At 40.6% G+C, this 23,728-nt stretch overlaps 1 protein-coding gene across 4 annotated transcripts; it reads right to left on the reverse strand.

The window, feature by feature from the left end:
* Positions 1-231: 231 nt before the first annotated feature.
* kdm4ab (lysine (K)-specific demethylase 4A-b) lies at positions 232-23,722 on the reverse strand. 4 transcript variants are annotated; one of them, XM_084546246.1, is made up of 23 exons: positions 23,419-23,722; positions 21,464-21,625; positions 20,683-20,858; positions 20,438-20,552; positions 20,119-20,312; positions 19,961-20,010; positions 19,740-19,843; positions 19,521-19,658; positions 19,157-19,383; positions 17,024-17,190; positions 16,231-16,904; positions 13,943-14,050; positions 13,615-13,729; positions 13,179-13,354; positions 12,031-12,244; positions 10,809-10,888; positions 8,872-8,927; positions 7,627-7,735; positions 6,083-6,274; positions 2,838-3,008; positions 2,563-2,682; positions 2,154-2,246; positions 232-2,022 (listed from the first exon to the last, which is right to left on the reverse strand). In XM_084546246.1, the coding sequence occupies exons 2-23, from the start codon at positions 21,602-21,604 to the stop codon at positions 1,885-1,887; spliced, it is 3,558 nt and encodes a 1,185-aa protein (XP_084402372.1). In that variant the 5' UTR covers positions 21,605-21,625; positions 23,419-23,722; the 3' UTR covers positions 232-1,884. The 4 variants fall into 4 exon arrangements, with proteins under 4 accessions (XP_084402372.1, XP_084402371.1, XP_084402374.1 ...); XM_084546245.1 differs by having other exon boundaries at positions 13,615-13,732; XM_084546248.1 differs by lacking the exon at positions 13,943-14,050.
* Between the last annotated feature and the right edge of the window lie 6 nt (positions 23,723-23,728).

A 23,728-nucleotide genomic window follows, 5' to 3' on the forward strand; every position in this document is an offset into this window, starting at 1 on the left:
TGGGGGCCTTTGGTTTTCTTTTTAGTTGTTCCATCAAGGAGTGTCATTGCTATGGGGTGGGGGTGCCTGGTCTGGTCTAGGTGGGTGGTACATGTCTAAGTAACATCCACATAAATACCAGGTCCAAACGTTTTCCAGCAGAACATTGGATTGTCTTTTTGTATCTTATGTTAATTACTTCTCCTGGTTTTAATGTTGTGGCTGATCAGTGTATATCTCCAGGGTGGACGCTGCTTATTATTATGCGCCAGTCAATTACGTTTAAACACTTGTGTGTGACTCCAACACAGCAAAACTGAAATATGAAGCGGTAAATGTGACACATCCAACAACCTGCAGTTCACAGAGTTCGACGAGTTCAAAATCCAGGAACCATCCATCAAACTGCAGCCATGTTCTCCCACTTCACAAGACTGATCCCGCTATGGCACAGCCCCCCCTGGCTGACACATCCAAAACCAGGAGCTCCAAAACAGAAAAGAGTGCATGTGACTGCAGGAAAGCAAATTAAACCAGGTTCTTTTTTCTTAGCCAAAACTTTACTCAAACAGTTGATGTTTACAAAGAGTGAAGAGATTTAATGCAGCCTTGTAGACAGATGCAAAAGAAACCAAATGGACAACAGCAGCCATGAAATGGGCATAGCTAAAAGGTAACTGCACACCTCCTCCTACAGAGAGGCCAGCAACTTTTCAGGATACTATACACAAGACTACTTTTAAAGCAGGTACAAAGGACTCAACAATCCTAAAATTGTCTTTTTTTTTTCTTTTTTACATTTTTAGGGATCTCTAGAGCTAGCTTTTACCAAAAACACAAAAATATCTAAACTTTGTTGAAGACAGGAGTCTAGAAAATGCTAAATATCCAACAATGAGTGAGCCAGATCATCGTCACCTTCCAATCCCTGCAAAAATGAAAATCGAGCTTCTGAATTTAAACAGCATGTCTGAAAACCTATCTATATAATAAATATAAATACATCTGAGGTTTTCTACAGATTGTGAAAAGGACATGACAAAAATAGCTTTGCTCTCAAACATAACGCGCTCGCATAAATAAAGTGTAATAATAACATTAATTACAATAGATATAATCAACCAAGGAAAACCAAAACCTGCGCTTGGCCCTTGGAAATGTAAGGCTTGGGCCTATAAAACATGTCTTCTGTCTTCACAGTAGTTGCACGATGAAATACCTCCATACAGGAGAACTACAACATACTTCCTAATCATGTACTGTGTTACATGATTAGCGTGATGTGAAAAGTACCATCAAAAAGATTTGTTAAAAAGAAGTGATGTCGAGATATTTCATGTTTCAGGTTGCAACACAAGTCTTAGTCAAATCGATGAATCAAAGGATGGACTCTAGCTTGATGACTGTTAAAATGTACCAGTGGAAAAACAGACTCAGTTACGCTTCATTAAAAACCTTCTTCCCAATTATCCTTATGGAAATAATTTCGTTAAGTGAAAGGTGAATCTCCATTTATAGAGAAATATTACTAGAAAAACTGTCCATTGTAGACGATTCACACTTGACAGCTAGTAATTGCGGTGTTACAGAAAAAGAAAACAGTCCAACCTTTTCTAGATTTAATAATTCACTGATGGCTTCTTCCTGAGACAAAGGAAAAAATAATAATGAACTTGAGGAAGAAAATATGAGCTACAGAGAGTAATGGGAAACAGAGCTCAAAGAATATTATTCACACAAAAGTCATTTAAAGTCCCAGCCGTAGTTTAGAAAGATGGAGCCCGACAGGGCGTGGAAGAACAGGAGGAGGGGGTCGTTCCTATAGCCAAGAAATAAAGACCTGGAGCTCTCTGTGGTGATTTGATGATATCTGATGAAGTGGAAAGCGACGGAAAGAAATGAACGTCACTCCATGATGGCTCGGTAGATGACAGGCTCGATGTAGTCCTCTCTGTATCGAGAGTTGATGACCCGTTGCCTTTTGGAGTTCTGTTTGACTTCGCTCTGCGTGAAGAGCTCAAAGCGCATGTCTGACGCCACCGACTGAGGACAGAACACGACACATCAGATATAGGGTTAACAAACGTGCCCTGCTGCGTCAGATGGGTCTTAACCTACTGATCAAAAGTCACAACAATCACATGTCATTACACTTTCTCAGATTCTTAATTTACCATTCGTGACTTGACTCGTTTGGGCAGATCCTCGTCTAGAGTGTAGATGTCTTCCCTCTTGACTGTGATTTGAGATCCATCCTCAAACTCCACCTAAACCCACACACACACACAAGCATGTAGTAAGCGCTTAACACTTTTTAATAAACACTATGCACGCAGTTGTGTCATAATATAATAACATAACACAACATAACAGACTATAGATAGTTGTGTCTTATCTACGGTGTATCTCCTACTTTTTTCTTATAATTAGTCAGTTACACCTTATCATCCGATGGGGAAATTCCTGACAATAAAGTCTGCGGTTGAGGGACTGTATCGAAATCATGTGGTCTGAACAGAGTGTAAACAGTTTGGTGGGATCAGGGCCAGACAGGAAGAGAGGCAAAAAAAAAATAATATTTACCAGGTACATAGGGATGGAGTGTGACGCGACAAACTTGGCTCCATATATCAACCCATCTGTCCATCGCACTTGAACAGCCTCACCTTTGGAAGGTGGACCGAGTCGCACACAGTCACGGTTCTGCAAACACACCAAAGCAAATAGGGAAATACAGCTCTGAATATAATAAGGAAACTTATCTCGATCAGGAAACTGAACAGGATGTCATAGCTATTAGCTTGCACCTGTCATTAGCTTTATTAGTTATTCGCTACACTAGGCCAACAAATTTTAACCTCAATGTCCTCAGGGAAGAGGTTGTCGCTGTATGACCCGTCGTCGAACACCACTTCGTAGAATGTAGCTGTGGTCAGCTCCACCACGTCGCTGTGGTAGTAGCGTCCATTTTTGTATTTACAGATCACCTTCTGGCCCACTGCTAACTCCCGCATGGAAGCTTTGTTGCGCTAAAGGAGAGAAATTAATAATTCATTTCAATAGATCATCACTTCACAACACTATACAGTAGAAGTTCATAAAATTGACTCAGAAAATATTAGCCACCCACTAAATCAATATTTGACATCAATGTGTAACCAAGAAATGGTGCTGCTCCCTCTGCTCTGTTATATAAAATAGATTTTAATCAAATCAGCTGACGATGTAGACAAACATGCATGGCTCCTTACACGACAACGATATCTTACTAGTTCATTCACTGGACAGAAATTTTGTTGCTGCATATTTCTTGACAGAACCAAACAGATGTTTGCTCCCCCAGTTAGTCAATCGAAGCTGCATGAACATGTCTAAAAGTAATAACCTCCAGTGGTACTTTCTAAGCTATTATTGTGCTGCATAGCTGACTAAACCAGGGCTGAGAACTAAGATTTCAGGTTTGAAAGGTACATTTGAGTTGCTTGTGATAGCACTCATTGTACAATGTGGATACTGGCACATTAGCGGGACATTAGATCACATGTTGCACATCAACATTCGCTAGACTCAATTCCTCTCGCTATATGAGTTCGATAACATGGCATTTGGATTTCACTCAGGGCCGTGTTTCAAATGACGCAGAGAAACGAAATATCCCTGCATGCGATTGGATAGTCCTCCAACGAATCAGAGCCTTTTTTTTTGAAAACAAATACAACTCCACAGCGCTCAGATGAAAACTACGTGGCTGTTACTCTTCTGTCCACGACCATACAAACGACACCCAAGCGATTTTATTGGCCCGGTGGATCATGTGGCTAATAAAGTGTCACTTCAAGATAAAGTCACCTGTGACACTATTTTTTTTTATTTTTATTATTATGCCACACACAGAGCTTTGTCTGTGTTATGTTTACTTGCAAATTACTCCCAAACGGGCAGAAGCATTTAAGTGCATGCACGATGCTAGATAAATGCATTTATTATATTCTGATATGCAAAGAATTTTAATCACGTTTTGTGTTTTATGACAGAAAAGGGTTATTTTAACTGCTAGGGAACACAAAGAGGTGGATAATGACACTGACTGAACATTAGCCGTTTGTGGATGTGGTCTACTGAATTCACAGAAGGAAATCTTCTTTACAAAGGACCTTTGAAAGTCGCTGAAATAAAATATGATGGAAGCATTCGAGAGAGAATTAAAAAGGGAGGTGCTGTCTTCTGGTAGACAAAGGCACTGAAAATTTAGATTAGAATAAACTTGGCTCTTTTTTCACAACATGCCTGCCAGTTCACAAGAGGAAGTGTTTGTATAAAAATGATTCAGTGCTGCATTTTCAGTTACTCTGCCAACTAAACGACATAAGCCGAGAAGGGATTTCAGACAACAAGCTACAAGTGAGTTTGGCTTTTAGATTCTTCTCACAAAAAATGCTCTACTTTAGACCAAAATAATAAACCTTCATAAGAATATAGCTGCAAGCAGCAATGAGGGGTCCAAGCAGGTCGTTTGGGATAGAGCTGCAATAGTACTGATAGCACCGGCATGATCCAAGGAGTCCAACAGTACCATGTTTTTGAATATCAGGCATACGGGTCAGAAGTTATAAGCAAAAACGCAATTTTGCCAATTAAATCGCCCCCTAGTGGCCGAATGACACACTATTTGGTGCCAAAAAGAGACTTTCGCTAATTGCAGCACCAAATTTGGCATGTCCCCTCGGGACGGGGTCTCTGAACATACTTCCAAATTTAGTTTTGATACGTCACACCGTTCCCGAGATATGAGCTTGTATCCCGTTTGCTGCCTTCGCCGCCGATTTTGATTGGCTGTAGCGGCCAAACGGTTTCGAAGCTGAAGAAGCCTGATAGTAACTTTTGTGCGCATTGGTCAGAAGACGGTCTGTGCTGATTTTGGTGAGAATCGGACAAAATTTGTTACCGCTGAAAATTTTGCTTTCAACAAAATCCAATATGGCGGAGAATCCAATGGGGCGAAATTAACATCGTATCGTTGATCTCGGCATGATCCAAGGAGTCCAACAGTACCATGTTTATGAATATCAGGCATACGGGTCAAAAGTTAAAAGCAAAAACGCAATTTTGCCAATTACATCGCCCCCTAGTGGCCGAATGACACCACATTTTTATTGCGCACTTCTAAGGGAACGTCGAAGCGTGTGACCAAGTTTGGTCTTCGGAAGTCAAAGCGTCACCGAGATATAAGCAAACTTCCTGTTTGGCGGCTTCGCCACCGACTGTGATTGGCTAACACAAAAAGTTGGCATGAACTGTCACTGGGGCAACCCACGGTATCTGCGGATATCACAATTTCATTTCAAATAAAAACGCATCAAGAGATATGAGCAAAAACAATGTTTTGCTAATTATAGCGCCCCTAGTGGCCACATGACACCAGATTTTTTTCGTGCACCTGGGACAGCGTCTGGAAGCGTGCTACCACATTTGGTTTCATTGCACCAAAGCGTTGCCAAGATATGAGCTCAAATGGAAAATGCTGCCTTCGCCGCCAATTTTGATTGGCTGTAGCGGCCAAACGGTTTCAAAGCTGAAGACGCCTTAAAGTAACTTTTGTGTGCATTGCTCAGAAGACGGTCTGTGCCAAGTTTCGTGAGAATCGGACAAAATTTGTGACCGCTGAAAATTAGTTTCGTTTTTCATCAAAATCGTAAATTGCGAAAAATCTATTATGATGCATAATGACGTCATAGAGTGCGTTGAAATCGTCATGATCCAAGGATTCCAACGATACCTTGTTTTCAAAAATCTGACATACGGTTCAAAAGTTACATGCACAAATGTACTTCAAACTTTGACCAGTTGGTGGCGCTAGACCGTGCTTAGTGCTTACATGTAACTCAGTCAAAGTAATATTGAGACTGTCCTTAAGCTATGTGCAAAATTTCGCAACTTTTTACCATACAGTTCTATGGGCTGCCATAGACTCCCATGGCGGAAGATGAGGAATAATAATAAGAAAACACACAAAACCATTGGGTTTCTAGCGATACTCAGAAACCATATCACCATTGTAACCTCATTTATTACCACTGGTCTGACTGTGATTCCACTAGGTTACCTCAGGCATGGTGGGCACCCGATGTCTGTGGCAGGTAATGAAGACGATGAACGGCCAGTCGTCTGGGTGCATGAGGATACCAGCTGCCTGAGCACAAGTGGGGTGAAATGCCGTGGAGCAACGCCCATGGGAGCACTGGACACAGCAACCCTTCACCTCCCTCTTCATCCGTTTCCTGCAATACGCACACTTCTGTTGGAGTGATAAAGACACGAGTGTCAAGGCTGAATAAGGGTCACAAGTTACAAGTGGCAAGTTAAAGTAAAGGAAATACAGGGGAAGGGAAGGAGGAGAAGGGAAACAACACACATTAGGATGATAAAAAATAAAGATAGACAAACCCGGACACAAACTGGAACATAGATATTTAGAGGGAATTTACTCAAGTTCCCTTCGATAATTTAATGACGCCCTGACATCACTCATTTTAAAACTTTTTCAAATTTTATTTCTAAAATTTAAAAACGTTCCTTTGAGATCAAGGCCTGTAACAAAGAGGCCAAGGCTAACCATAGTGACTGTGCAGCTTAAATGTGTTGGTGTCCTCCAGAATTTTCAACATTTCTGCATAAAAATGACTCAAAACTTGAACAGATTTTCATCTCTTGAAAGAAGACAAAAAGAACTTAGTTAATCAAATGAAACAGAAATATTACACTGGCATATTTGTTTATACAGGAAAATGAGCCAATATTCCATATCTGTGAGTTAATTTCAAGGCCAGATAAGAGTCCATCTGTTCAGAAGTGTTTCCAATTAATGTAATGAGACCCCGGTGTTTGTCAGTGCCCTGATTTCTTTATTGTATTTATGTTGTGGAAAGACCTGAACCAAACAGTTCATGAGAGAAAACCCACCAACATCTCAGAACTGAAGCGGTTCTGTAGTGAGGAATGGGCTAAAATTCCTCCAAGCCGCCGTAGAGGACTGATCAGCAATGTTTAGTTGTTGTTCTTGCTGTACAAATGATTTATTTCTTAAATTATACATGCTCAAGTATAACACTTCTGTTTGATTAGGTTTCATTTGTCTACTTTCAGCATGCACTGATGTTTCAAGTAATTTCTATTCAGACTGAGAGTACATTTTGAAGGATTCAAAAACTCCAGCGGCACTGTGGTGTTAAGGTAAAAGGTTAGCTGAATCAGTACAGTCAGATGTTGTCAGAATGTCACATTTCCTTTACAAAGTTGAGCAGCATCTAATTTACACAAACACCCAGGCCCTAGAACGAGAAGTGAGACTGTTCGACAGACAAGTGGCGCCACGCCAGTTCAAACTGACGTGTGGGAACTTAAAAACGGATGCTACCAAGAAGACAGCTCTGTTTATCAAGAATCAAACCCGTGTATGAGACAGAGGGAACTGAATCATGACAACTCAAATAACTGTACACATACCAACAACATTTAGAAAAGAACAAAGATAAGAAATACGGGTAGGGCAAATAGTTTCATTTCAAGACTTTGACACATTGACAGGAAACGCCTTTACACCCAGAAAGTTCCTCTTACCAAAATCACCACAGTCATGTCCTGACTTACCAGTCGGAAGCGTGGCAGTGGGATGGCAGAAAGATCAATGGGGCTCCGCTCAGTGATGTTGACAAAGCGAGCTTCCAGTACAGTGATGGCACACAGCACATGAACCCACCTGAGTGAAACATGAAATTAACTCTCAACAGTACAAATAAACATTACCACAACGTAAAATAAGTAAATATTGTGTCCTTCAAAGGGTCTGTTAACCTGTTAATCACTTTAACAGATTAACACTGAGGGCAAGCTACTACTGCCCTAATTTACATTTTTAAATTTAGGTAATTTACACCCAGCACTGTCACTGACGCGTGCTCATGGTCTGGCTCTGCACGGACATAACGTCATACCTGGAGGATTTGGAGCCACGCCAATGAAAATATGAGTCACAGATGGGCGCAGCTGGAGAAAATAGAGGCAACACTGGTGGATTTCCTACATCATGACAGCGTGCACGGACACGTACATTTTATTTTAAAGTTCTCAAACAATGAGATTTACAGATGCAGTGCAACTACTAAATCATGAAATTACTGAAATGATCCTGAATCGTGTTCAGGAAATCACCAAAAAACAAGTTTATAACTTCAGACCGAAGACAATTCTTCATCCTTAAAACAGTATTTTGACAAAAATTAATATTGACTCAAAGTCAATTTACTTCATGCTTCAAGCTTTCAACTGCATCTCACAGGCTTCATTAGAATCCCATAATAATAAGAAGCCACAAGGAGATCCACCATTAGACACTGCTAACAAGAAAATGTCTCTATTTATAGGCATTTCCTGTTATTTAAACTGACACTGAGCGCAGGCCGGGGGCTTGTAATAATCTTTCGAAAAAACACATATACTATCTATGTAAATATTTGCATTTGAACATTTTGTTTATCTTGATCCAGCAGATAGATTTCAACAGTAACCGACTGGAGAAACAGTCAGACTTATACCTGCTTTCAGTCCATCACTAGTTCTTTTTCAGACCCATTTTTTTCATAATATTATGTCCGTGGCCTCTAAAAATTTAAATTTAAGGTACAAGATCGTTTCTTGTACCGATCGTTTTCTTAGATAGTTTCTAAGAAAATGTTTCAACATTCTACATCTTGAACTCATGAGCAGAAATAATGTGTCAAGGCACTCCTGGAAAACAGTAGACCTTCAATGGTGTCCCCATGCCGCACTACTTGGTCTAAAATGTTCAGTCATTCTATCTTTTGCTCAACAATAGTCACTGCTGGTACTACTTACTTGTCATTGTTGGCTCTCTGCAGAGCTCCACCTCTTAATGAACACAGACAGCAGTCCTAGTGGAGGAAACATAAAACAGTGTGTTATGGTATATCTTCTCGTATCTAAACTATATTGTGTTTTATTAAAACTCAAACTGAGGATAAACGTATCTCTGCAACTGGATTACATTGTTGCATATCAGCTATATGAAGCTTAATCTATTGCTGATCCTTTGTTTCTCACGAACCCATTGTGCATCTGATGGTGCAGCTGTCGGGAACAGCTTACTGCTAACATACAACGCTCAAAGTAAGTGAACCAGTGGCACTAATAAATAAACAGAAGCCAACTGGATAAGCAAGGACACTAGCAGGGAGTGAACCCAGCTGGACTGTTTAAGAAAAAAAACAACATTTTCTCTTGCTGTCTTCAAACGTTACTTGTGAAGTTGTGTACACAAGACACCCAACAACTCAAGTGGTAACATCAGTCATGAGAACATCGGTGCTAGACAACTATTGGCCTCTAGTAGCCAATACTTGCCACTAGTTAAACAAGCAAATAACCGTAAATTGGAAATACAAAGCCAAACTGAAAGGATGAGGCAGAATGCTGAACACCATAACCTTCATGAAGACAAGATATAATACAGTACTGTATTAGAATGCATTAGTAAAATAAATCGGCAAATGAATGTATATGTTTAAAAACATAATATACAAAATATTCCAGGAAACCCTTTCAAGGACGACGTTTAGACTAATTAGAAACTCAAGTACTAGGGCTGTACAATACACCAGCCCCACGGTTTGGTTTCCTACGGGGGTGGAGATTGTGGTAAAACCTCACTAATGTAAACACTAGCTTCACTTTTAATAATAATAATAATTGCTGTGATTAACTTTATTAATATTGTGTGTTGCTTTGACATAACTAAATATCTCTTAAAATAAAAATTGGCTTAGCAAGGAAATAACTGTATCATTTCAGACCAATGTTCACTTTTGTGACTGTCACAGAAAAGTCTGGAGGTTAAAATGTAATGTGGTGTAATAAAGGTCTCTGTTGCAGGGGAGGTCCAGTGGTCTGTAGTTTAAGGAATGAACTGTGAACTACTCAAGTCCTCCACCACTTTAGGTTTTAATCTGTTGTAAAGTTGAGGCAACACATTGTGGCTCAGATGTTGTCGGCTCGGTAGCGGATATCTGGCCTCTAACGTTCCCACGCACTTAACAAATGCAAGTCGTGGTACGTACCATGGGCTGTGTAACATGATTTTTTCCGTTCATTTTGAATATTGTTACACCCCTATAAAATGCTGATAGTATCTACTCGAAGAGGACATCTGAATGAGATGAAGTGGAGGAACACTACTGATATAATCTGTGGCTACATAACTTTTAATAAATAACCTAAAAATAAATGACTCAATTTATTAAATGAGGAAAAATGTTTGAGCTCAGAGATTCTAGCGAAAGCTGAAAGAGTATAAAATCAAAGGTCCTTTTATGTGTCTAAACAAGCTATAAAGTGGCACACTGCCCACTGGTGGTGAAAGGGGTTCATGCCACAATAAATATCGGTCACATTCCCAGAATGTTTTCACAGCCATCTACTGATTTGACCCAACGGGAATATTGAATGCAAAGGAACTTTAATGATAAATTATTCAAACAAAGGTGGGGAAAAACAAAGAATAACACACGCAGGGCGAGATCACTTTCCTCTCACTGTTGTACACAAAGGAAGTGGTGGAACAGGAACCAAGTCTGTGTCAGTGTGGTAAAAATTGGTTTGTATTAAACTATAGTAAAACATAACTTTGTGGATGACGTGTGATGATCGTGAATGCAGAGGCGCCTGGTTTTACTTGTGGGTTTTTTACATCATAAGTATGACATAATTTGCCTTGAAAACCAGATCTGCTACCAGGTATTTAAGACAAAGTGACAAACCTCAGTGACAGCATCAGCCTCACAGCGAGCACACAGCCAGTCATCTAGCTCTGCTTCATCCCCAGACACACCATAGCAACCTAAACAGGAACAGAAAATAAATAGTCACGCATTCATTTCTCACAGACATCATTTCAAAACCTTGCTTATTTGTATTGTAAGGTGAGTAACTGGAAAGTTATTTGGCACTGAAAATATGAAACATGAGTCAAGCAGGGACTTGCCTTAAAGATGAAATTAATTATATATTATTGAAGTTCATCAAATAGTATTTTTTACTTTTTACATACAGTACAGTAGTCCCTTGTTTATCGCGGGAGTTACGTTCTAAAAATAACCCGCGATATCCGCGAAGTAGTCAGCTTTATTTTTTACAATGATTATAAATGTTTTAAGATTGCAAAACCCCTCACTACACACTTTATACACTTTTCTCAATAACTTGCAAACATACTGCACTTCAGTCACACTGCCAGGGATCAAAGATACTATATATGTAAATTTGGCAAGCTGAACGCATTCTGTACTGTACAAGAGACACCGTACGGAGGAGATTGATTGACAATGGTCTACAGTCCCTTAGCCAATCAGGACGCAAAAGACGACACGCGGGCTCTCCCTTAGCCAATCAGGACGCAGAAAACAATGCGCTGTAAAAAAAAAAAAAGAAAAAGGATGCAAAATTGCACTAAAAAAATCCGCGAAACTGCGAGGCCGCGAAAGGTGAACCGCGTTATAGCGAGGGACTACTGTACTCCCACACTATGAAGAGTCAGTAGTATAGACAGTATGGTGTTATACATTATTTCCATGACATCCATCCATCATGTTCATTCATCTTCTGTAACCGTGTGTCCTGTGAGGGGTCACAGGGTCCATCCATTATGATTCAACTAAATTTTGATTTCATTACCAGAACTTCATTCAGCAGAAATATTTATTTGAGATTTGACCTGAGAGATCTGAGCTTTTTGTGTACTGTCTGAATTATTTACTATGCCCCAGAGGTGTGTGTGTATTCATCAATAGTTCATTTGTGGCCTTTAGTTATAGCTGGTTTGTTAAAGGAGTTTTAAGAATTAAGTGGTAAGTGGTGGTTTCCCAAAGAATACAAAAGGATAATAAAAATGGACATACAGTTACTGTGTACAACAGATTTCACTCATACTTTCTCATATCATATTTTTAATAAACACAGGTTCATCAGAGACGAGAGGCTTACTTGTATGTACACGCACGCAGCACTGAGCACAGCTGACCAGCCGGCTGGTCCCGTCCTCTGCTACATGAGGGTTGGATAGCTGTCCCTCGCCGCCGTCGCTTGTCTTACTGGACTGGGTGTTGAAACACATTTCAGGGATGAGCGGTTTGGACCACTGACGACCCCCCGGACGGTTCACCAACGTTACACTGGAACTCTCGTTACTGGACTCGGACTTGAAAGAAAGCAAAGTTGAAAGGTTTGTTAATGTATTAGTGTAGACATTTATTTGAGGAAAATCTGATCCAGCACTCAGAGGTGACTGGAAACCCCCCAAAACTGTGTTCATTCCATAATTAACCATGTTAATTATAAATATACTTAATTAATTTGAAAATGATATATAACTGGTCTTTCTACAGCAGATACAAGCCATCAATTCATTCATTCATCTTCTGTAACTGCTTATTCCTGTTAAGGGTCGCGGGGTCTGCTGGAGCCTATCCCAGCTGTCATCGGGAGAGAGGCGAGGCACACCCTGGACAGGTCTCCAGTCTATCACAGGGCTAACACAGAGAGACAGACAACTATTCACACTCACATTCACACCTACGGCCAATTTAGAATCACCAATGAACCTGACCAGCATGTCTTTGGACAGTGGGAGGAAGCCAGAGTACCCGGAGAGAACCCACGCAGACACAGGGAGAACATGCAAACTCCACACAAAAAGACCCAGTCAGCCGAAACTTATTTTTTTAACTTCCGTATTGAAGTGACGCTAGAATGCGTGCCCATAGCTGCAGCTTTAGCAATGATGGCATGAGGTCATAAGGAAGCTTTTAACCACTTCTCCTTACACTTTCAGAGAGAACATCAAGCACTAGCCACTAGGTCACCATGTGTAATGTTTACTTCTCCTTCCCAGCACGGCCAAACAGTGACTGTATTGGTTTATCTATAAAAGATAACTCCTACACCTCCCTGACCCCATCCATCCCCATCATTGATCTTGATATGTGATCCTGATACTTGATCACATAAGCTTCAATGGTTTGTTGTCATAAATGCCTTAATAGATAACTTTGTCAGCACTGATTAAAGGTTAAACAAGACAAATAAGTAATACAATAAACTGCAAAAGTGGAAAAAACATTTTTAGCTCTTACCTGTTGGTAAGTATGGAAGAGCAGGCAGATGCAGCAGTAGGGGGCTTGCTGACCCATGCTTTTGTTGTATTCCCTCTCTGCCTGGGGGTTATATGGCCGAGACTGCCACAGCTGGGTTAGTGGTTTTGCCCACTCCTCCTTCTCCTCTTGCTCGACCTCAACATCAATATACAAATCTGTAGATAAGATGATGGGATGAACAAAAAGGTCATGCGAATGAAAGGTTGTGGTATAAGAGAAATGGGGTGACAAGACAATAAAGACACGGGGTAGTTAAAGTATCATTATAAAATACACTCACTTGAAAACCAAATCCATTTTAACAAACATTTTGCAATAAATCTGAGCTTCATGGAGGTTAGGGGATTCAGAATTTGTTTAAAATAACAGAGTTGTGTGCTAGCGTGCAACTAAATGATCCCAATGAACTACATACCGTCATCACTGTATAGCTCTCTGATTAGAGGGTGATGGCGAGGCAGCTTACACAGCTGTGCTTCCTGCTGCTGTGTATCCACCATTGACTTGCAATACGACTGCTCTTCTGACACCTGCTGGAGAAACACATGTATAACAAGGCAGAAATTGATGAACGAAGAAAGAAAGATGAACAACTGTATATTGTACCTGTTGCAATGAACAACAGAGAACACTGGTTTCCATGAGGTACATTGGGAGCTCTGTACTGGTTTGCATAAATTTCCCCAATAAAATCAGGTCCAGCTATAGCTTTGAGAATTTGGTCACAGGTAGTAGCTACTTACGTGATGATTCTGAGGAATCACCTTCTTCTCATCGAGTTTTGGTTCACTGACAGGAATGGTGTCTTTCAGGATGACAATGCCATTATCCGCAAGGGGACATTGGTTACTCTGTAGTTTAAATAGGATGAATAACATTGAACATTCATGGCAGAGTTTGGGCTAATGTATGTTATATGTACACTCTGCCAGCAGAATCAACATGAATTGTTTTGTTAGTGGGATTAGTAAGGGATGCAGAGTTTTTAGAGGTTAGTATGTAAACATCATGCAAGGAAAACGCCCCAGTACAGAGCCACCAAAAGGTCTTGCTGTTGTTTCTGAATTTTCTAGGCCTGAGATGTGGAATAAAATCAGTTCTTCAAGTCCAGAAACAGAGATCATACAGTGATCAGGAATAACATTATGATAACATAACATAACATTGACCATCTTGTGACCATGCAATGGGAAACTTTTGGACCTGGCATTTGTGTGGATGTTACTTAGACATGTACCACCCACCTAGACCTGCAGCACAGGGTGTTGACCTGGCCTCCATATTCACTAGATCCCCAAACTGATCAAGAGGCCCCTCCCCTCAACCCATAGGTCCCCACTAACAACATTCTGTCACCAGACACCAACAGGACACCCTCAGAAGACACACAGGCACCCTCCAACATCCCCCTTTCATCAACAGTCACTAATCTTGGTGTAAAAATGGACTCTCAACTCACGTTTGAAGCCCATATAAATCACCTCTGCAAGACTTCCTTCTACCACCTCCGTAACATTTCCAAACTCCGCCCCATTCTCTCCCTCTCAGATGCTGAAAAGCTGGTTCATGCCTTTGTCTCCTCCAGACTGGACTACTGTAACGCACTTCTCATCGGGATTCCTAGCAAGAGTCTGCAGAGGCTTCAGTACGTCCAAAACTCTGCAGCTAGGATCCTGATGAGAGTGCGGAAACATGAGCACATTACCCCCATTCTCCACTCACTCCACTGGCTTCCCGTCTCCACCAGGATTGAGTACAAGGTTTCCCTCCTCACTCACCAATGCATCCATGGACACGCACCCCCCTATCTCAAAGAAATGATCAATCCACAAAACACAACACGCTCCCTCCGCTCCACTCACTCAAACTTCCTCCACATACCCAGAACCAGACGGAGGACCATGGGAGATAGGGCCTTCTGTGCTGCTGCCCCACGTCTGTGGAATGCCCTCCCTGACACCTTGAGGGCACCACAATCCACTGACTGTTTTAAAAAAAGGTCTTAAGACATTTCTTTTTAGCAAAGCTTTTGGTCCCCTTTAGATGTTTTTTTTAAACCTTTTCTTCTTCTTCTTTTTAACCTGTAGCACTTTGAGATCTTTGATGTAAAGTGCATTATAAATAAAATTTATTATTATTATTATTATTATGTCTGTTCTCTGATGAGTCACAACTATTTTGGAGGCACAAGGGAGACCTGCACAATATTAGGCAGGTGGTCATAATGTTATGCCTGATAACTCGGGGTCAGTTACTGTGAAAAAAATCTTTGAATTAACCTAGCCTGCTAGCCCAAGTTTTCTTTCTGTCTTTGCCAAACATGCCAAACCTTGAAAGGTCATCGACTTGTACGAGTAAATATTAGATGAAGCAGACAAACAAAGCCTTGTAGGATGTTAGTTTTCTCACTGTGGGATAAATTAAAGGATTATTTATCTCATTTTATAATGGCCTACTGGGGATTATAAGAATATTTCAGAGTGTGGTGAGAGATTATAAAATGAGTGACTCATGAATGACTAAATATAGTTTAAAATAGTTTTTGAGTACAAGCTTTCTGTCCCGTCAGGTTACAGCTGAATAAAAATAATGAAATACTTCATCTATAGTATAAAGTCTGCTAAATGATAAATGCTATGCTGCATAAAATGTATTAGTATTAACTTTTTTTTATAATTTTTTTATCAGTCCCACTCAGGAACATACACTGAGGCTCAGGAACACACACTGAGGCTGTTACACCTTTTAAAGATACATGATCACTGTCCGTTAAGTTTCCATCTCGGGGTTAGTCTGCTCAGGGTTCAGGGTGAGGTTCAGTGTACGTTAAACATGCTTTCTAGAAAAGGCTTCTGTACTACAAAGCAAGGATGTGACTAAAAGCTACTTCGCATGCTGTTAATGCTGTTGCTGTTAACAAAGATCACAACGCATGCACTGTAGCATACCTGTGTTCAAACATGCACTGAGCAGTTACATCTTCACCTGTACGTACACATCTTTTTATGTCTTTAAAATTAAAAACACAGACCTTTCGTTTGCTGTTCTTGGAAGCCTCCATGTTCACTTTGATCAAGTCTTGGGGCTGTGTTTCACTCTGAGATGGAACAGACTTTACGGTGCTCTTGACTTCAGCCTTCTTTGTTTCAGCCTGATCCTCAATGGGTATCAACATTTGGGGTTTGCTTTCCACTTGGTCCTGCACCACAGGTTTCTGTGCTTCTGGTTCATTCTGTGCTACTTTGGTAAGAATAGTTTTAGGTTCTGCCTTTGGCTCCATTGTCTCACAGATTGGTGTCCGGGATGAGGGTTGAACTTGCGTGTGTGATAGTGTACAGGCTTTGTGCAGGAGATGACGGGGCTGGTGCTCTCTGGCATAGCTGTGCACCTGTAGCTGCGTGTGAGGCTGCCGCTGCTTTTCTAGATTATAGCTGTGAACTTGTAGCGCGTCTTTTGGACTCAGAGTCTTGTGGAAAAGCAGGCTGGCAACCCCCATTTTGCGGGCAGGTTGAGTTGTAACTTCTGTCCATGTAGGTGACACTGAAACCGATAGATGACCGTTTCTGGACTGAGATGAGATTGCAGGTGCACGAGTCTTGGTATAATGAGGAGGACGGCCTCGGTCAATGCTACTTTGGTTCAAGCCCCTGTGAAACGGATCCATTAAAGTGAGCTTGGTTGGTGTGACAACCAACTTTGGTGGGCCTGTAAATGAAATCAGAGGAGAAAAATGACACTTACTTTATATCTTCACAAATAAATTGTTACCTTAAGTCGTGGCTGCCATAAGGGAAAGCAGTAAAATGGTGTTGTGATCACGATACCTTTATTTCTTTTGCCATCTTGTGCCATTGTACGTGGAGGTATTAGACTTAGCCTGGGGCGCTTTCCATACAGCTCCACATCTTCATCATCTTCATCCTTGGGAACGACCTCTTCAGGCACTTCCAGGCACACCCGGTGCCTCTTGGTCTCTATCCTCTGTTTAGTGCTGAGAATTTACCAGATTAAACAGATTATAGACGACATATAACAACAATATATTTTCTAAACTAAATAAAAATGAAACAATCCGCATTTCAAAACCAAACGCAAAATAAATATAATAAATAAGTAACATAACAACAGGTTAAAAAAAAAAGCTATTATGATACTAACACAAAATGCTATTTTCAAGACAGCTCTGTCTCCGTGTTCTGTTTTTGTTAATTTACTCCAGGGAATCAGGCACCTGCTATTTAAACATGAATAACACTATGTAAAATTCTCCTTCCTGTCTCCAACCCCCACAGTCCAGCTTCTGTGCGGTATACTGATGTTAAATCTGGCAACAAAAAAAAATTGCTGGTGTCAGATGAAGAATCAGTATCAGCAGATACCCTGAGCTAAGAGAATGTATTCATTATCGACATGAGATATAACATGAGATGAGTTCCCTTGAGCGTGGAACACCAACTGCACTAGCGGACGTTTCAAAGAGCAGTGATACTTGATATTTTAAAAAATATGAAAAGTAATTTGTTTTGTCTCTTGTTTGCTTTACTATGATTTAGATCTGTCTGTCTCTCTCTGTGTAGACTGGCGACCTGTCCAGGGTGTACTCTGCCTCTCGCCCAATGACAGCCGGGGTAGGCTCCAGCCCACAGATGACCCTCCAAACGACAAGCGGTTACAGAAAATGAATGAATAAATTAGATCTTAAATCAAATTTCCTCAAGATCCTCAAGTAGCACTTAGTAAAAATGTCTTGTATAGTCAATTTCTTATATAGTCAATTTCAGGGATTCAACAGGATTTGTAACTCTTCCTTTTTGCAATAACTCGTCCTGATTTGCACTGCCTTACACAGGCAGCTGCAATACAGTTAACTGTTCCAAAGTACAAATCAAATCTGTTGGGAAGTCATATGAACTAGTTTGCCCAAACCAAAAGTGTTGGAGGGCACTTAAGATATTGCGTTATGTGTTAAATGTGTGTCTTAATGTGATCTTCTCATTAAACTCAATAAATCCATATATATTTGGACACTGACAAATTGTAATGTTAGCTGTCTTATCAAAACATATTCAGCTTCCAGGTTTATAAATGCTGTAGGAAAGTTGTAGCTGAATATGTTTCACAGATACCTGGTTTCAGGAACTCAAAAGCTGTCTCGTGGGCAGATGTGTGATAAACTTCATTATTTCTTTACCAGTTAGGCAAGCAGAAGTTCATGCCTATTTTAAGTCTGTCATTTGCATTTGGAAACTGTTTTTATGACACCACAACATGTGTTCAATGAGCTCTAAATGCAAGTGAAACAGACCATCCTAAGGCTGCAAAAACAAAACAAACAAATCCACCAGAGAGGTTGTAGGAAAATTAGGAGAGGCCACATTAACGGTCTGGTACATTCAGAGAAAGACATAATAATTATGTGAGCTCTGTGACACAAAAAGGTCTAGACATCCAGGGAAGAAAAAAAACGGATGATCTCAGGATTCTTTCCATGTTAAAAAAAAAAAGTGAATAACTCTGCAGGAGGTCTACTAAAGTCTACTAAAAAAAAAAACAACTTTGTAATAGCAAACACAGAGGGTTCACCAAAAGGTGAAAACTATTCATGAATGTCAAGAATAGAAAGGGGGCTAGTGTTTACTGATAATCTGACTGCAGTACAGAACTGATACTGACCAACCCTTTAAAGTTGCTCTGGGAAAAGAGTAACTGTGCACCCACTATGTGTTGCAAATGTAAAACATCAAGGAATTCCTATAGGTACCAAATAATAAGAGACTCCACTAGCACTAATGGAAGACAGGCAACAAAGATGCGCAGTCAAGCTCATAGGAATAATGAGCTGGCCTTTCCATGACAGACACACCCCAAGATGATCCCAACAAAGAGAACATAATAAGAAACAATAAAGAAAAACACAACTAATTCTCAGATATGCTTCTCTGCAGTAGATGACCCACCTCTTCCGCTCTCCATCCTCCCCACTGCTCTCCATGAAGCTACTGTTACTGCTGCTGGTGATGTCATTAAAGGACTCGTTCAAGAACTCCTTAGCCTCCGGGGTGGGCCGTGAGTGGTCGATGGGTACCACGTCTCGCCCTGCCAGCCACTGCTCGTAACGATCTGGCTGGAATTTCCTCACAAATACGTCCATGGAGATCTTCACCATGTCTTTACGGCAAGAACACTAACGGGTGAAAAAGGCACAAATAAGACCACAATGTATTACCGTAACAATGTTCCGTGTTAATGTTTTATAGCATGAGGTAAAAATCTAATTATTATCTAATTATGTGTGTATTCCTAGACATTCGTAGTCCTCACCAAAACGGCCTGCTTGCCATACTCAATCCATCTCTCTGTGGCAAAGTTGGTGGATTCTGCACAGTTGAAACCGTGGTTGAATCCAGCATGATAGGCATAGGGGAAAGTTACCATGAACTCACCAGCCTCCTGAGTGATCTTAGGGAAATGTAACAAAATAGTTTAAAACCCTGCATTTCAAGCATTTGGCTATTGTCGAATACACAAATCAACAAATACCTTTTCAAACGGAATGCCATATTTCTTCAGTATTGAAGGCGAGATAAGGGTCATCTTGTGCCTTAAAAAGGCCTCACAGTTTTGAGCACTACCAGGAAAGAACCCTAGAAGAGAGAATAAATAGAAATTCAAATAAATGATGCTGTATAGCTACAAAGTACTAGACAGCACGATACTTAAGTAGACAGTATAGCTACAGAATATACTACAGTGATTCTCACCTTTAGCCAGACGCTCAAGTCTTTTCCCATGCTCTGGAGGAACACAGTACCTGCAAACAGCCACATGAGTTAACTGCTACTATGTACTAAATATGCAGAATCATTTTTATGCTTCATCTATGCATCTGACCCAGCAAGGTATTTGCAGGTGTCTTTACCATGATTTGGGCTCTCCGAAATGCAAGTAATTGATACTGTAGAGGTCCATGTCCTCAGTGTGCCATGCAAAGGTGGTCTTCCACATGCCAAAATACAAGTAGGGTGTGTTAACACCCTCAATAGTGATGCCACTCTCACATTCCACAGTGTCCAAAATGGTGTTCAGGTGATGAATATTCCACTCTTTGATATCCTGCCAGAGTACAGCAAATTGAAATGGTCATTAGGAGGTTATCAGCATCCTTTCCCAACAGTTATACAGATTGCCAGTATCAATGAATATTCACTATTAACAAGATCCAGGGAACGTCAACTCACTGGATCATATAAGGATCCGTTTACATCTGCTCCGTATATGGGAGGGTTAAATGTCACGTTCTTCCAGTACTTCCTTTCAAGCTCTTCAAAGTCATCATAATGTGGACTACAGAACCTATAAAAAGGTGTTAACGGTGGTTAATTAGTACCAGCAGCAAAAACAACAGCATGAAGATAAGACATTCATTGGATGGTATTAAAACAGAACAGACATAAAAAAATTAATTTATTTATGCACTTCTTACTTGTCACTGTTGGCAATCTTGCGAAACTCTCTGACAGTCATGGACTTCTTCTGCATGTTATACTGTGTGAAAAGGCCCGACTGGCCCGTCACCACTTGCTGAATGGGTGCAGGTATCACCAAGTCGTCTATGTCGTCATACGAACTTCTAGGCTTCCATTCCTTTGGTGGAACAATCTGAGAGGAAGAGAGTGGACATACAGTGATGGTTAACAGTTTTTTCTTCTTAAATAATTTACCTTTCCTGGCATAGCTAGATTTAATTCTTATCAGAGTACGAGTCTGGCAACATGTCACTGGTTTTCATTATGGGTCATGTTTCAACCGGTACAAAGAAAAAAATAGCTCTGCACGCAATATGATTGTCCTACAACCAATCAGAGCCATGGTGTTGTAAACAAATGCAACTCAACAGCACTAAGATGATGTGTATGATTACGTCACTGTTACTCTTCTGTCCATCGCTGCATAAAACCTGCCATAACGATTTGCTTGGCTCAGGAGATCTTTGACAGGGCATAATCAGTTTGGAGCAACTGCAGACCAACTTTTGTGTGGCGGGAAGTTCAGACTGGCTTCCCGGTTATTATTGACACAAAAGCATTCTGACTTAATTTGTTTGAACAGTTTAAGTGGAGGCAAAAAACAAATAAAAAAAACAATTATAAGGAAGCAGTGATTTTGGGTTAATTTTATATTTGCTTACTATCTTTTTTTCTAATAAATAGGACCCTATAAGTCAATGTGCTCTGTGTGAAAACCCACACTATATTCGTACTTACTTTAGCCAGGCCAGCCCTGTGTGCTCCCTGTGACTCTATATATGCAATGTAGCGGGTGAAATTCTTGAATTCCTCAGGAGTGGGGTAAAAAGTCATGATCCCCTTGGAACCACGGTTTGGGGAAACCACGTCTGATGCCATCTCCCAACTCAGTGGCAGCCCCTGGACATAGAATGTGGAGAAATTGTGATTTTAAAATGTGATACTTTGAAGCAGTATTATTTTAAACAAAATATACCATCATCTACCTTAAGACAAACACCTCTAACTGGATCATGTCATTTGCCCTGCATCCTTAGCACTGTTCAAATGAATAACTGCTCAGTGACATAACAATAATACATATTTGTAGTAGATGTAATTATATAACTTACATATAGACTGTATACTTAAGTAAATTAAGTAGTTGCAAGATTTCACTGTAGCACCTGAGTGATAAACACTCAATAAATCTTAAACTGAGCTGTATTTGTGTTGAAGAAAAATGTGAGGCACAGAGCTGGGCCAAGTAATAGCCTGTAGCCCTGTACCTCTTTACTTCAACACGCAATCGAGGTTCTTGGAGTCTACTGGTATCTGGAGTATCTTCAAAGTCAAAAGGATCACTGGAGAAGGTCAAAGTTTGATGCAGACAGAGTGTATTCTTCAAAAAGATACAAACCCGAGTCTGATTCTGGGAGCAACGCAAGTTCAGACTGATCTAATGGCGTCGCGCATCAGTTTTTATAGTGGTTGGTGCCTCATTAATATATATGGCTGGACACAGCCAAAAAATACAGTACCTTCACCTCTGGATATAACCGTGTCTAGCAGTACCAGGTTTTTACCTGATAATAACTGTTTCTGGACATAGACCTTAAACTCAGTAGTAGAACACATTGTCATCCACTGCTTGTCACAATTATGTCCGCTCTTAATATCCTGTACATTTTTAAAAAAGCATAACAATTCCATATATGGTCTGATTGGCTCTGTGTGCTGTTCTTGTCAATTAGATGCCAGATGGCTGTGTCCATTTCCCTGTTATGTGATTATATGTTCAAACCCTACTATTGTGGTATCTAATGTTAGAATCAAAAGGTTACATAGCAGTCAAAGCTTTCACATCTGATTTCTCTCAACAACTGTTACACATTTCTACTACCATTGCGAGTCAGATCACGCCCACTACTGGTATTATACTCTCAATATCATGTCGCGTTTATAAGTTTTGTTTTCTCACTATGGCGCGGGACGAGCTAGCCCGGACAGTGCTGGGGAAAGCTATAAGAGCCCCTGATTGGTTAAAGCCCATGTCTCTTTAATTTAGCCCGACTCTCCTAGCACCGCTAGCTAGCATTAGCTCATCGCTAACTTGCCTATGATACAAGAGCCAATGGAAGTAACGACCATAGAGCAGCACATAACATGACATTAGCATTAGCTTGTCTGATAGCATAGCTCTGGTTGTCAAGTTTCACGTCCGTGACACTTAACAACGTATTCAACTGAAGTGGGCTTTAAGTCTAAACTTTTAATCTAAAAGGGAACAAAAAGCAAACAGTCAATGGATAAACTAATAGTTCACGTTTACACCATGCCAGAATGAGACTATTCTCTGTATCACAGCTTCCACCATGGCTTGGTTACATCCCATCCAGCTCATTCGTACAGTGCACTGTTAGCAAACTTGGACAGAGCTAGCTTTAGCATTTTTTCATCGTACAATTTCAAATGATAAAATTAGCATTACAGCGCCCGCATTCGTAAAAGCGCCGTTGAACGACTGTTTGAGTTAAACAGACAACGCAAACAGTGAAACTATCGTTCGCCAAGTCAATGATATCTATGTCAGGAAATAGCCTGCACCCGACCCAGCTGCAGAGCAGTTCCGGCCAGTGTAGCAACCGGATTAGCATTGAGAGTTAACAAGTTAACATTCAGCCAAGAAGCGACTTCGGCATGTAAATACTCACCGCCTGCTCTCTGTTGTCTCAGAAGTCGTCCCTCGTGTTGTAAAAACCTCGCAATCAATCGAAACAGGGGCTGAGAACACAGCAGTGAAAAGCCAGCTTGCTAACTAAACCCCCTGTGAGTACAACACTATCCTCCATTACCACCACTACGCATGTACACGCACCTCGGATTTTGTTTACCACAACACGCATGGGACACGCTCAGCCAATCAGAGGGCGGCTCTGCTGGCGCGTCTAATGAGAGATGAAAACATCATTTAGTCAATATTAACTCGATTAACCTACATATCTAGTTTTATTGATGCAATAT

This window comes from Chelon labrosus, assembly GCF_963514085.1.
Source record: "Chelon labrosus genome assembly, chromosome: 6".
In the NCBI taxonomy this organism is placed as follows: domain Eukaryota; kingdom Metazoa; phylum Chordata; class Actinopteri; order Mugiliformes; family Mugilidae; genus Chelon; species Chelon labrosus.